This window comes from Drosophila subobscura, chromosome A, assembly GCF_008121235.1.
Source record: "Drosophila subobscura isolate 14011-0131.10 chromosome A, UCBerk_Dsub_1.0, whole genome shotgun sequence".
NCBI classification, from domain to species: domain Eukaryota; kingdom Metazoa; phylum Arthropoda; class Insecta; order Diptera; family Drosophilidae; genus Drosophila; species Drosophila subobscura.
In genome coordinates this window covers 19,841,805-19,856,775 of record NC_048530.1, presented here as the reverse complement: position 1 = coordinate 19,856,775, position 14,971 = coordinate 19,841,805, and the positions used below count along the sequence as shown (strand labels likewise).

Here is a 14,971-nt window from a genome sequence, read left to right as displayed (position 1 = left end):
AGAAGCACGACAGCATCAGGGTTAAAGTGGGGGGGAGAAATATTTACCATGGTGTGGATTACACACAAAATGTAGACATGTGTGTGCCTGCCCCCTAAGAGTTTTCGAAGATTTGTTTAGATTTTTTCACATGGTTCTGTTTTGATTTGTTTTCGGTTTTTCTCTCCTTCCTATAATGATATTTTGTTGTCGAAGGTCGATTCCAGCATTAGTATTACATTAACATATACATAACATTGCCATAAACATAGCCAAGCGGATCTTACATATGCATGTATGTACGTACCTCTGTTAAGTAACAGACCGGCACAGAGCCTCTCAAACTATGCGCACGATGTGGGCAAACCAATAATAATGCTATTTACCCATTTTATTTACCCGAAAAATGTTGAAAAGCGGTTTCCAAATCTGTTTACGATTTTCATTTACTTCTTATTTACCTTTTTTTTGGTTGGTGGGTGTGGATGGGGCTCCTAATCTTTAAACTAAAACTCATTTTCATTTCGCTTTTATCTCGGTTACAAAATCCTCCGATGGTCAGAAAGTCATGTGTGTGTGTGAGTGTGGCTTTTGTTTTTGGTGGATGGATGGGGTTTTATCAAGACCCAAACGGGGAGCGGCATAAACAGGTCGCTGATAAGGCGACCGTCAGCTGTAATTCAATTTACAACAGTGGGGCCCCTGTCACCCCGTTAACCTTTATGCGGTTCTAGAATTTCGAATTTAAAGCACTTTTGAGGTAGTGCCCGAAAATACATAAGAACTCAACAAGTGTGTAAGAGCTGTAGTCCACATTACGACAATAAGATACCCTGTTAGCGGTACATTCTCTAGATACATATGTACATACATATGTAAATACATACAGCTTCTCTTACTTTTTGCTTTTTCAAAAATAACATTCAGACTCGATACGCACCCATAGAAGCAAAAACTGGTCCAACAAAGTCTCTAACGGTCGAACTCACTCGAGTTGAATAACTTTAAATTTCACACAACATATCCACGAACTCCCCCTAGTAAAGGGTATCATAAGGATGCGTTGCAAGCAGTCACGTAGGCTCTCCTCGCTGTTGTTCTGCCAGTGCAGGCAACTGGAAAGCGCACACGGACACCATGTCTCTATCTCTCTCTTTCCACTGACAAGAACGACGCAATTAAATTTTCTGTCATTTTATGTAAAGAGTGGAAAGTAGTGGGGTGGGAAGCACAAAAGAAGCCCTCACGCCAAGCCACGCTACGACTTTCCACGGTGACAAGCAGAGTTCTCTGCCGCAGTCGCTGCCAATGCTGCGGCCTCTGTCGCCGGTGTGACGACGTGCCAAAATCCGCATACAAAAACTTTACAAAAGCAACAAGAACCACTGCCGGCGCACGCTGCTCTTCTGCTGCGATGCAGTGGATCATGGATGAAATGGATTGTGTGCTTTAACAGCATCCACATGCACATACATACAAACATGTACTGTATGTATATATGTATGGATGTACATCGGATGCCTCTGAGCCGAAGATGGGGGGCAACCACGTACACCAAAATAAAAATATAGAGAAACAAAACAAAATAACCAAAACACAACAAAAATGTAAATGGCGTTGCGGAAATCTCAACAGGCACTAAAATTGCACGAGTGTGCGTGGACTGGACCTTGAAAAGCGCGACGAAGAGCAAGAAGCCGACTAGAAACTAGAAATGAAACGCGAATTCTACAGCAGCCGCTTGAGCCGGACAAGGTCTCCCTTTTGGGATTCGCTCCACTCACGCGTTACATTTACATATGTTTGTATGTACACGTATGTATGTATGTACATACATATATGTGTCTGTATGTACATAGTACGTATGGTCTGAGAACAAGATCCACATACTGATTAACCTGGCACACGCCCCAGACCCCACTACCGAAGTATTTGTCAGGCCTAGACATCAGCCCCCAATTAATTCTGGAGCCCAGCCCCAAGCTAGGGCCTCACGCTTTTCGTTTATTACGCATTTTAATTGTCGCTTTTTACAATTTTTTGGCAAGCCCTTGATTGTTATGTGGATCATGTCTGCTGTGACGTCTGCTGACTGCACTGTCGTGTGGCTCCTGTCCACGAGGGATGGTAGGTTCAATGTGCTGTTTGCGGGTGCGCAGATACAGGTGCAGCCTCAAACAGAGTGTAATATATGTATTGATAACATGCACATGCTAAAACAGAAAGAGACGGAGACTGTTGCATTTGCAACCAACCCTGTTTGTTGCTAGGCCTGGCGCCTGGTTTGTTACGTGACATTTTATCAGTCGCCCCGAGTCTCGAGGTGCACCGTTGTTCTTGTACACGTCGTCCACCCAGCAACTGTTTTCGTTTATGCGTGTAATTCGTTTCGAATCGTGTTCGTGCGTACTCATTTAGGAGCATGCAAAAACTTTCATTTCACAGACTACGTTGGCAACTACTGGAAACTTCCCGAACGATAAAATGTTCCTTCCCAAATTCCAAACCCTCCATATAATTCTACGCTGTTGAACATGCAAGCCAACATCACGTTATGTCTACGCATAAACCATTCTGGAAACTTCCCAACAAACACATGTTTCGAGGCGAGGCGCCCAAGCCTCCACAGAGTGCAGTGCACTCTTCTCTATTCAACAAAAAACTGTGTAGTGGCGCGACGTGGTGTGGGGGCCAACTCGTTGCAGTTTTGTTAGAGCAGTGCCGCTCCATTTTCTCTGTATTGATCTTGATATTCTTTCTCATTTTCCCATTTATACATTTTTCGGAGCCAAGTCCACTTAGCATGCATACATTTGTATGTGCTTGTTTTGGGAAGGGGGACAGAAGGGCGCTTTGTTTGATCAAGACCACTATATGTACATATGATTGTACATATACCAGACAGACACACAACTAAACGTAACGCATGTAAAATGTGGGTGTGTGAGTGGGTAAACACATGCGTGAAGCAATGAAGTAGAACAGAAACAGAGCGTCGCCTCTGCCGGCGTCGCTGCTATGCGTGTGAAGGGCTTGAAAGGGGGGAAACGTCTACAAAGGGTAGCTCTGGTGCTGACATTTTGTCACACGCTGCGACCTAAATACGATTTTTATTATATTTTTTGTTTTTCGTTTACTTTATCAATGGTAAATTAGTCGGCTCGGCCCATTGTGCGTGCGTGAGTGTGTATGCTTGTGTTGACATAATGCAGTTTCTCTTGCCGCCACTGTACCGTTTTACAGGGACTGCAAGAGCAGCATCGCTAACATCTGTTGGTAGCTCTTCTTTAACCGGCTTACATTCCCCCCCCTCCAACGACCCGTGCCACTGTCTACATCACACCACACATCCATAGTCTATTGGAGTCTATGTGTGTGTTTTCTTGTATGTATGTATTGTATGCTTCTCGCAACATCGTGCCGCTGTTTTCGAGCTATGTAGTAGCAGCTGTGCTCCCCGCGCACCCTTCCATGCTGGCATACTCCTTGTCCTCTTTTCACTCACGTACACATCCATAGAGCAACAGCGCTCTGTCGTTACAAGCGCCGCACAGTGGTTTGATTTCGAAAAATCGTAATAAAAGTACTGTTCCGACTTATATAATTTTGTAAATAAATAGATGTTATAAATCTTCAATAAGGAATTGGCTAATCATAATTTTTGCTACTTATTATATGGAACTCATAAAGCTAAAAACTCGGTACATATGATACAACATATTACATACAACATATATTAAAAAGTTTCACTAAGAAGTCGGAGCCCAGTTATATACATTTTTCACAAAATCAAAAAGTATTGAGCAAGTTTCAGGCTTTTGATTTAATGTTTTGTTTTTGCAGCATGTTTTGAGAAAACGAGCCACTGTGCGTCGACGTTGACTTCGTTCCATACCGCGTCGGGCTGCGTCAAATCATTTTCGAACGCCTCAGAAAACGGTTGTTTTCGCTCCGTAAAAGAAGTTGAAGTCGAAGAAGAAGTGAAAGAAGAAGCAAAAAAAGAATTTCAAGGAAGAAGTGGAAGAAATAAAAGTGTAATACGCAAAAAAGAACTTGCAATAACAATTTTTTTACAAGTTTTTAAGTGAAGTTATTTGTCCCCTCATAACCGGTTGTTAAATGCACAGTAAAACATTACAAACAAACAAAACCAAGCAACGTTGCACATTTTCTTGATTCAGTGCATCTAAAACTGCAGGCAGACAAACAGCGTACAAAAACAACAACAAAAAGAAGTTACAGAGAAGAAGCAAAACAAGAGAATACGAAAAATGGCCTTTTCCATTGTTAGCCGCAACATTTTGCGCACTTCGAGGGAAATTCTGGAACGAAATATGGCCGCAACGGTCGGTGCACTCCAGCAGCAACTGACCGCCGCCTCCCTGCCGCCCTCACCCACACACAGTGACTGCCATGTAAGTGCACATGTGTGTGTGTGTGTATTTCTGTTTCGATGTTAATTTAATTATAAAAAGAGATCCAAAAATGGTGGTAGAGTGGGAGGAGGAGAAGTAGCTCACAAAAAACGAGGCCAGTGAATCTGCAACTGTGGATTATTACACGCACGTACACAAAACAGAAGCACTTCTCAAACTGTATCTCAAAAGACAGTTTATACTCTCTCACATGAATTTTCTAAACTTTAGTACAGTTTAATTTATGAATGACAAGAGTGATGATCATTCGGTGGCGGCCCTGCCCCTTCTCCAACCCCTTTGCGGCGTGGAAGAGGTGCCGAAAGAAGCAATTCTTTCACTCAAAACTCAAAACAACAAACTGTTGTGCCAGAAACCATCCAGAAGTTTCCATCATCCCAAGAACCCCCGTACCCCCGCCCTGAAAACAGGAAAAGGAAAACTGCGCAGAATTTTGCAGTAGAAACTTGCGCAAAGCGCCAAAGCGTAATAGTAAAGGAACAAAAACAAGAAATACACTTCCCCTCCCTTCCTTGCTGCCCTTTACCTTGCTTCCTCTCCTACCTCTCGTAAGTACACACACCCCTTGCCATTCGGAACAGCTGAGCGAGAGAAAAAGAGATGGACAGCGCGGTTTGACAGCCATAATTATAGTCGTGCCAGAAGTGTTAGTTAACAGATATGTTAACAGAAGTTTTTGCTATGGGGAGAAATGTTCTTCCTGCTCGGGAGATTCACAGTTCTATCTGCAAGAGAATGTTTGCTTTTTAGTTTTCGAGAAACACTGATCTCCTGATTAACGAATCTACTTCGTCTGGAATTTGCGGCTGATTCTTTTTTTCTATTCGCCTCTTTGAGAGCAGTTTTAGGTAACAGTGGTTCAGAAGTAGTTCCTAACAGAATGTTGGCTTAACATAAAAGTTGTGTAACAGTTACAGGGGTTTCCCTTAAGAGCAGACCATCAAATAATGTAGTTTTTATGGGACAATCTATCAAAAAAACTCTTTGGATATTTTTCCATTCAGCCAAGAAAGAGCCACTAGGAAGTAGCTGTTAATACAGTCCTGAGGCGATTCGTCTTAAATGTTGATTAACATTGACCTGTTGCTCGACTTTGCCTGATTCTTCTTATATTTCTGCTTCTTATATTTCTAATTCCACTCTTATTTCGGCATAAATCAATTGGATCTTTTTTTGTATTGTGTTATTTGTGAAACGTGCTTTTCCTGTTTTCAGTCCCAGTCCCCAGACTCAAAAATCAGACTGAAATAAAAATAAAAAAAGAGGCCCGCTTTTGCATTCATTATAACAAAAATCGCTTTTGCCTCTTGGCGAGACTTCGAATGAGAAAAAAAACTTGTTTACAACCAAAAAACGTATTGTTTTCGTTGGACAAAGTTCGTTTAACCAAGCGAAACCACTGGAACTACCAGTGAGGCCCCAAAAAGAGGTTCCACCGATCGACACACACAAAGCACACGCATACGCTGGTAAATTTGTTATAATGATATCATCTGGGGGCCGCCAACATCTGTATTTGGATTGTGTGTGTGGTGTGTGCGGGTCTTGGGGGGGAACCATTCTTATCGAGAGACATTCAAAACGCTTACAAGACTTTTGCTTGTAATTAAAAAAGAGAGTTCTCTTTATCTAATGGCATTGACAGAAGCTGTCAGCAATGGAGGATGAACATTTCCTCTGAACGTGGTCTGGTCTATCTCATTATAATACCGGGTACATTTTCCACAGCTAGAAAGAGTGTTTTCTGGCTTCACGTGGCTTGGCGGCTCTTAAACTGTACAGGTTTCGGCTAAGAAGTGTTACAGTTGTTGCACCAGTTCCGCTAAAACCTTCGCTCTGTAACTGACAGATTCCCTCTCTCTGTAACTAACAGATTTCGTCTTTCTTTCACTCTCTGGCAAGATCACTAGCAAAAACTCAAAACAAAACAGGTTCAGAATTATTTATCAGGCAAACAGAACTGACCTTAACAATAGCCCAACACGCTCCACTCGAAAAAAAACCAGAAAAGGCGAAGAGAGAGAGCAAGCAGTGTAATTAAGAGAATAATGTTTGTTTATACGCTGAAGGGCAACACAAAAACCATAGCAACAGCATGAGGTTGAAAACATATTCAAAAACAACAAACAACAACTTAAGCATAATATTGTGCAACAGCCAACTGTTAATGTAACAGTAAACAGTCAACAGAGATATTTTGGAAAATACAAAAATTAATAAGGGATTTAAATAACAGACGGCGGAATACAGAAAGAAAACATATTCACATTGAAACTGTAAACTAATTTCTTCTTTCTTCATCTTCCATATTTTTGCAGCGCCTTTTACTCGTAACTGGTGGATATGGAGCGCACCCGCTGCTGTGGCACCAAATGCCCACAACCGCGGTCCAGGCCGTACGCAAATATTCAAAGAAATCCGCCGGAGCGGCCCGCCTGCGCCGCGAGGAGGAGAGCGACAGCGATGCAGACTCGGATGATGAGTTCGAGCAGCGCCGCCAGAAGACAAGCTCCAAGCGAAGCGAGCGGGTGAGTGAACTGCAGACACACAAAATACAATACACACACATAAAAGCAAACAAATTAGGCCTCTGAAACACGGTCCACGTGGCTGAGAAAATTCCACGCTGTGCGCTTGGTATGCTGGAAACGTGTTTCGTAAGCTGCTGCTTGAGATACTTTCCAGTCCACGCGAATGGAGCGGCTCAATGTCGTTTTTTGAACCTGCAGTCATAACAAAAGTTGGCCAACATTGTAACATGTCTTACAGTGTGCGTTTACAGGGCTTCTATGGCTTGCGTTTCAGCCAACGGTCAAGATTTTATGCGATCAAAGCTTAAAGCTTGATGGCAGTGCAACCGGAAACCACTTTTATGCTTTAAGCTCTGCGTTTGAAATGCTTAAAACTTCCGATTCAGCAAGCAAGCGGTAAAAATGCTAACAAAGCAGTGTATGAAAGCTTTTGGCACAATTACAACCCTCAAACAAGCTATCGAAGCAGTTGGTCCTAGCAAGCTTTACCGGTAGCCAAGTTCAAGCAGTTTCAAAGTTCTATAAAGAACATCAAGCAGTTTCACTCACGAAGACGGCTAAATCTTTCAGCTTTGCAGCGCTTTCCGCATTCAAGTAGTTCATGTAAGCTTTCAAGCTGTATCTAAACGACTTACAATCATTTGTAGAATTCGGTTCAAGTGTTAGATAGAGAATTCTATCCCTGGAAGGTCCTTGCTTTTGAGTTTGGTCGATTCGACAATGAAAGTGCTTCAATCTGTTAAACATTTAAGCAGCTGATGGAAGCATAAAAGTTTAATTTAGGCACACAACCATATGAAAGTTACCAAGCATTACCACAGACCTTTTTACTTGTGTTTTAAGCACAGAAAATAATTTTGCATCTCTTTATGTATATTTTCAGGGCGATTCAGCCTTCTGGCGTCGCAAAATGCGCACCCTACACCGCATCATGGACGTAAACCATGACGGCGTCATCTCGTTCGATGATTTCAATTTGCTGGCCAAACGATTCAACGATCTGGGACACCTGACGCCCGAGGTGGCTGCCGAATTCAATGACGTGATCAAGCAGACCTGGGAGGAGCAGTTCGGGGAGATTACTCCATACAATTTGGTGACTGCTGAACAGTTTCTGGCCGATTTGCATCATCGTCTGAACGACAAGAAGATGGCCAAGCGCATTGGACGCTTTTTGCCCTACTTGTTTAAGGTGAGCCTAGAATTTTCCATATTTTTATTTATATTTTTTTATCATATTTTGAATTTTAAACAGGCTGTGGACTTTGATCACACTGGCCATCTGGATCTCGAACAGTACAAGCTCTTCTTCCGCTGTCTTGGACTGACCGAAGACGATGCTGCCGTTTCCTTTGCTGTGATAGACAAGAACGGCGATGGCCAATTGTCGCTCAAGGAGTTTGTGCATTTGGGCCGTCAGTTCTTCCTTACCGAGGACGATACAAAGATATCGAAGATGTTCTGGGGACCGCTAGTTGCTGATCATTGACGTGTTGCAGCCACTGCTGTAGAGTACTCACAAAAACAAGAACAACAACAACAACAACAAATTGTGAGACAACATCATGTTCAAGATGCACGATGCAACAATGAGCCAATGCTGCCCCAAACAACAACAACAACAACTACAATAACAAAGACAACGACAATCAGCCATCAGTCGTTGCCAACACGCGTGCAGGTGGCATGCGGCAGTTGGCCCTATCTACAGCATGTGGCGCCTCGTGAAAACAACAATCGAAACAACAACAATCGAAACAACAACAGCAACAGCAACAATACAATTATTATAAGAAACATGAGCATTTACGACTATTTAAGGCAAGAGTGGAATCACACAGCCAAGCGCTATCGCCGCGAATCGGAGAGCGATGAGGATCCAACGCCCAGTCCCAAGGTGCGAAAACACAACTACAGCAACTATTATCAGCGGAGGGAGGAGGAGGAGCGCGAAAGGGAGCGGAATGGTGGCACAGGAAACAAGAACACAGTGGAGGACTATGATATAAGATTTTTTTTCTACCTTAATTCGCTAATACTGTTCACGGTATCGTGCCGCAAGTACGAAGGCGATGACCTAAAACATTTTATTGTCGAACGCATACGTAATTTTGATCGTGTTCGCCGCAAGGCTCGCAAACGCCGCAAGCGACAGCCCAAGAAAATGATGGCGGCCGAGCAACTGCCATGTGCCACTTGAGACTCGTGAGAAGAGACGGAGAGACGCCTCTGCAGTCCGCCCCCCCACCATATCTATTCGTATATGATATCTATTATTTTTTTGGCTAGTTAAGAGTTACGTTTAATAACTGATATACACAACCAACAGCAAGCATGATATGTAACAAGAATAAAACTGATTTTAATTTGTAATCGTAATCCCACAAACAATTCCTGTACTTCCGCTTCATCTGTAGCGCCCTTTGCGGTCGCTGCGGGATGTTAAATGTACAAAAAGCCGTCGACGCAGCAGACGACTCTGCGGCTGCGGGCACATATCATTATGTAAGCGCGAAAGGCCTGCGAAGAGGATTTGCTGCGATATCAACTGAAAAGTGTTTAGGGGGTGCAAAAAAAATGGAATAATGGAGGAAACAATCCAACGAAGACCAATGGATACTCTTGCGAAATGTTTACTTGAGAAATGCACTATTCAGGGCCCTCAACTTGGGTTTCCTAGGATTTATTTGGTAAAAGAAAATGTACGGTGCTAAAAGGGTTTTCTTGAAGTAAAGATGATACATAGTTGAGGGAATACAAGCTAAAATGCAGGAACAAACTAGAGTGTTCTATAGTACTTATAGTAAAGGACATGGTTGAACCCATCTTTTGAAATGTTTGGGAGAAGCTCTCTGAATGCCAAATCTGAATGCCCAGTGCGTTAGGGAATGGAACAGAATTGCGTTAGCTGCCAGCAAAATTCCCCAAGTGCCATACCAAAAACCAAAAATGTATAAAACAAAAAAAAATAAGCAAGAAAAAGTTGTCGCGCGTAAATCTCGGCGATGGCAACCTCCCACGTTCCACGTCTAGGCCGGCTGACCAGAGCTCATTATGCGCATTTGTTGCAAGCTGGGAAGAGGTTGCAGGCGGAATGGGATGACCATTTCTTTCCTCCACTTCTAGTCCTTCTCTCTTTTTTGCTCTCTCTCTCTGTCTCTGACTACGCAGTCTCGCTTCCGCCACTCACTCTCCCTCTCTGACTCTTACTCTTTCGTCTTTATTTTTTTTATATTTATTTGTAGCTAATAATTTTAATGCTATTCAAAATTATGTTGCGAAAAAAAGTGGCAGTTGAGTGGTGGGTGGGTGGTCCATTTTTTGGGGCGCCTCCATCCTGATCCCCACATCCCCGCAACCACCAGCCGCCACACACGAGTTCTGCTTATAAATTGCATTTGTATCTAAAAGGACATTAATTCTGTGTGCGTGTGTGTGTTAGTGTGGGCCATACCGCACTCAAGCAGTGGCAGTGGCAGTGCCCTGGGGCTGTCCGTCCGTTCACTCCTCTGCTGCACTGCTTGACTGTCCGGCCGGGCCGTGTCCATGTCCCTGTGCCCGTACCCCATTTATGCGCATTTCTTACTTGCTTCAATATTTTATAATTTAATTTTTTTTCTCAGCTTTTTCGCCCACTGCTAATCCCTTTGCCCTGTCCCCCTCGACCACACACACACCCACACACATTGCTACATCTTTCATTATGTAAATGCACGCTTTACACACACAGAGTTCGCTTTTTTTTTTGTGTTTCTGGCTGCACTTCGCCTTCGGTTGTCCGCTTTGGGGGCCGTGTGATTCGCCCATCTTTCTCGAGGTTTTTTTTTCTCACCACTCTGGGATTTGTTCGTATGTTTTTTATGAATAAAATATATATCACACACGCATACACATGTAAATGGTTAAGTACATATGTAACATGCTGCCATCTCCTCCTTCTCCCACTATCAGCTTTTGCTCTTCTCCTTTCTCCTTTCTCCGTTGCTTTGCTTAAATTTATTTCATTTTTTTGTTGCGTTCGCCATTTCAACGTATTTTATCGCGTTTTAAAAGCAGTTCTTAAAAATTAAAAGCACGTCCTAAGTCCACATTTGGTCAACAGATGCTCTCCAAGAAGGAGGCGAGCCCAGCCATTGCGCTCCATGTCTCTCTGCGATGTCTGTCCCCTGTCGGCTTTCATTTGAATGCGACCAGCACCGGCAGCAAGAGGCGCTTTAGCAGGCACACTATGCCTTCTACAGAGCTTTAGATTTGTTCATTTGTGGCTTAATTTTTTGACCCATACCCAAAAATGTCGCCATACTCGAACGTGTCATTCTTGGTGGAGGATCAGCGTCTGCGACGGCGCACTGCCTGGTTCGGCTGTATTTTCGATGTAGGCGGCCAAGTGGTCTCGTCTTCAGCCTGGAAAACTGCCTATTTCCATCTTCCAAGTGTTCGTCTTGGCCCATGTGTATGGTTGGTGACAGCTACCCAACTCCTGCATCACCATCGCCAGCCAAAGTCAAAGTTGTCGCTGATGTTTCCTTCACAGTCGTCGGGTTGCATAATGTACTGTCATTTGGCATTCCAATAGCTATGCAATACATACCTTTAGAGCGTGGCAACAACCAATTGTCCACTGCCACGGGAAACTCAAACATGTTACAGCACTCCCCAAGCTTTAGTTCTCAGGCAAGACAAAAACTTGCCGAAAGGTCCTGCTTTAATTGGAACAATGCAAAACAATAATCTTTTCATGGATTGAAACGCTCCAACAATGTCTGCAGTAGTTCTGCAGTTTGCAGCTCTAGTTGGATAACAAGTTGTTGCATAGATCCGTCGTCGCTCTCCTCCTCGACCTCGTCTTCAGTTAGTTCATCTAGCTCTGCTTGGATGAGATGCTGTTGGCGGACCCCATCCTCGAAGACGAGCTCGTCCTCGCCCCATTTGACAGGAAAGTCACGCGGCGCCATCTTCAATCAACCAAAGTGCAGCACGTCACAATTTGTATTTCAATCTGTGGCAGTCTGCGAATCTGCGGTAGCCTATGTATATATATATATAATGTATAGAATATATATATAAATACTACTTACTTTTATGTGCTTTAATACTTCCCGTAACAACACTCGCCACACCATGACAATTTGTATTTCAATCTGCGGCAGTCTCCGAACACGCGGTAGCCTGAGTATCTGCGGAGTACTCTGAATTAATCGGTTCCAATATCAAAGAATGTATATGAAATATTACTTACTTTTGTATGCTTTAGTACTCGCCACACCAGAACAATTTGTTGTGAAGAAATTGCGCTTTAGATTCCTATCGTCACAGCTAAAACTTTCCGTCTACCGAAATTGCAATTTTTGTTTGCTCTATAGCCCAGAGTTACCGTAGTCGGCAAAGTGCATGCTCTAGGCTTTGCATATAGCTATCGATATCATAGAATCGATTTTCTAAATTTATAAAGAGGTAAAACAAATGTTTATTGCATGGCTGTGCCGCCGGAATGGACTTATCCAATAGTAGTCCACCCATATTTGGCATCAAAGCTCCATATCCACTATACACGCTCCTGAAAGCTGGCGCCAGATCGTTATTTGCAGTCCATTCAATGTATCGATATTTTTTCAGACGCAGCCAACTTCACTTTACAGATACGCGGGTAAAAAGCAAGCAGTAAGTTTCTTGAATATACGGAATGCAAATCCAAACAAACACCTACCATTCCACACACAGGGGAGTCCAGTAGGGAAAATAAACAGCCAGGCAAGCCCCGAGGTGAAGCCCGAGCTAGGGCCAGTGTACATACATCTCAGGCGACCGCGTTTTGGCTGACATGGACCTCGGACATGTTACTGATGGTGGACGATCAGCGGCTGCAAGGAATCTGCCTGCGCGCAGTGAACACTTCAGTTCCCTGCTGGACGGTGACAGTCTGACGGTCTCAGTCAGAGGAGCGTCAGATTCGGCCCCTCCCAATTATGGATTTCAGTGACTTGTTTTTGGTAGTGCAACTCAAAGCCAAAGCCAAGGAGCTCGACGTGACAACAGATGCGTAGTGACTGAGCGTCGCTTTCCTGAGTTGTATATAGGCAGGGCAACAGTTTTGACTGTTGTACCGATGCTCCCAAACGCCCATTGGCAATTTTCGAGCCAACAACTGTAATAGCCGGGTGGGCGCCTTTTCCCTCGACCTCTGGGAAGCTTTCATTATGCGAAATGTGCACTCAAATGGGAACCATCGGCTTCCTAATCCGCGACAGCTTGATTCGGCGTGTAGCTGATGGCGGGGTGGGTGTGACAGAACCCTCTTCATGTATGTTTTGGGCCAATAGGTCAATGGTTGTGCTCTTTGTTCAATGGGCTACTCCCTTCTCGACTCTGGTGCAAAGCAACCGCCGCCATGCACTGGAAGCGCAGCTCACGGTTTACCTATCCATCAGTCACCTCTCTCTTGGAGCACCGCACAGGAGAAGCTTCAGCTTCAAACATAATACAAAAATGTACATTGATGAGTTAATTGTTTAATGGTTTGATCAGTGGGAAATGATTTGGTTTATTGTTTTCTTCATTGAGCAATCACTTCTTCATTTCCCCCTTGGGGGACTTGAATGCCACAATTTGCACCTTGTCGACCTGGACGATTTCGTGGTGCTCGCGGAATTCCACATCTTTCAGCTTGACACAGAGGCTGTCGCAGAGGTTGTAGCTATGCAGCTGTTTGGCCTTGAAGGTTATCTGCGCCTTCGCCCTCTGCTTGAGGCCCTTGACGATGCTCTCGTCGTACTGTTGGAGCACCTGTGTGGCCAACTGTGGCTTGATCTTACCACCCTGCAGTGGGGAAGAGGCAGGAACTAAATAATTATTGTCCTATTTTTGCACTTGCTAGGCGACTTAACCACCAAAATGCGACGGGACTCACCTGGATGAGCTCGTCGAGAGTATCCTGCAGCGCGTGGCCTAGGGTGGTCGAGCGATATAACTGATCGGCCATTATTATTATCTCGAACTTGACTTTTCTCCAAACATTGAATTTATTTCTTAATTGAAATGTTCACGCTTTGAGTCGGTGTTGCAAAATGTGGCAAAGAATTGTATCGATGTGTGGCAAGGAGACAATAGCTGAATGCCATGAAACCGTCTTGGAAACCGCGTGAGTAAACCCGTTTGGAAGTTAACTCACACTGAAGCTTATTTGAACTTAAATTGGGTTTTTGTGCAATTATCTATTATGGATCGCCTCGTCCTTCTATTTGTGCGCCTTGGCTGCGTGCTCTAAGACATTTTAGTGCTTCAAATAAACCCACAAGCAATGAGGACTAGCTTTGTTGGCTTCTCTTCTATATCTATACTCGGCTGTAAGGCTGCGCCTGTGCACTCGCATGTCCGGCCGCCTGGCGTCAGTCCTTGCACTGCTCACTTGGTCTGGTCATGGCAAGAGTGAGGACCACGCAGTCTGTGGAAAGTTTCCTATGACTCGATCTGATTCGGATTTGCTCTCGATCAATGACTGCCATCGGTAAATCAAGGAATACTTATCAAGGTATCAATACTTCTCCTGCAACAAATACAGTTTTGCGTTTCCCCAATAAATTATCTTTGCATTTAATATTTGAATTTGTTTTTGTTGGACTTAATATTGTTAAACAGAGGCGGGGGGTTGCAGCTGTCGTTGCTGCTGTTGTTGCTTTTCCAACTGCTCACCGCGAAATGGCTTTTGCGGGTGGCATAAATTTAGCAGCTAATCATAGAAAACAGAGACACTGCGTACAGCCCTGTGTACCTAACATACTCGTACTTATCCTGAAGAGGCCATAAAAGTGCGCTAATGTTAACCCGTTGCGTTGTTGGCTCCTGTTTGAATTACAGCGCCTCGTGGTGCCGCTTGGCCCCCAGCACCTGCCCCAGACACAGAGATCCACGTGTGCAAAAGGGGAATTTGCGTGGGGGATGTATAGGATTTTATGCTGTTGGCATGATAATTTAATTACAGCACTGGGATTGGGTTTGCGGCAAGGCGGCATCAATCTGAGGCTTAGA

The 14,971-nt window shown here is 44.0% G+C and overlaps 2 protein-coding genes across 2 annotated transcripts; one reads left to right on the top strand and one right to left on the bottom strand.

Annotated features, from left to right (window-relative positions):
- Positions 1-3,888: 3,888 nt before the first annotated feature.
- Positions 3,889-9,163, top strand: LOC117898330. The gene is given in 4 exon segments (XM_034807657.1): positions 3,889-4,394; positions 6,734-6,943; positions 7,830-8,138; positions 8,202-9,163. Coding segments are annotated over 4 exon segments (1,608 nt in total). The 5' UTR covers positions 3,889-4,250; the 3' UTR covers positions 9,147-9,163.
- Positions 9,164-13,510: 4,347 nt separating this feature from the next.
- LOC117903247 (transcription initiation factor IIA subunit 2-like) lies at positions 13,511-13,925 on the bottom strand. Its single transcript, XM_034815150.1, has 2 exons — positions 13,854-13,925; positions 13,511-13,762 (listed from the first exon to the last, which is right to left on the bottom strand). The coding sequence occupies exons 1-2, from the start codon at positions 13,923-13,925 to the stop codon at positions 13,511-13,513; spliced, it is 324 nt and encodes a 107-aa protein (XP_034671041.1).
- Between the last annotated feature and the right edge of the window lie 1,046 nt (positions 13,926-14,971).

What these genes read in the sequence shown, in the direction of transcription:
- LOC117903247 (XM_034815150.1), bottom strand. Translation starts at nt 13,925, where the DNA reads ATGGCCGATCAGTTATATCGCTCGACCACCCTAGGCCACGCGCTGCAG. An exon ending in CTCTCGACGAGCTCATCCAG is followed by an intron (nt 13,763 to 13,853) that starts GTGAGTCCCGTC and finishes TCCCCACTGCAG; the next exon opens with GGTGGTAAGATCAAGCCACA.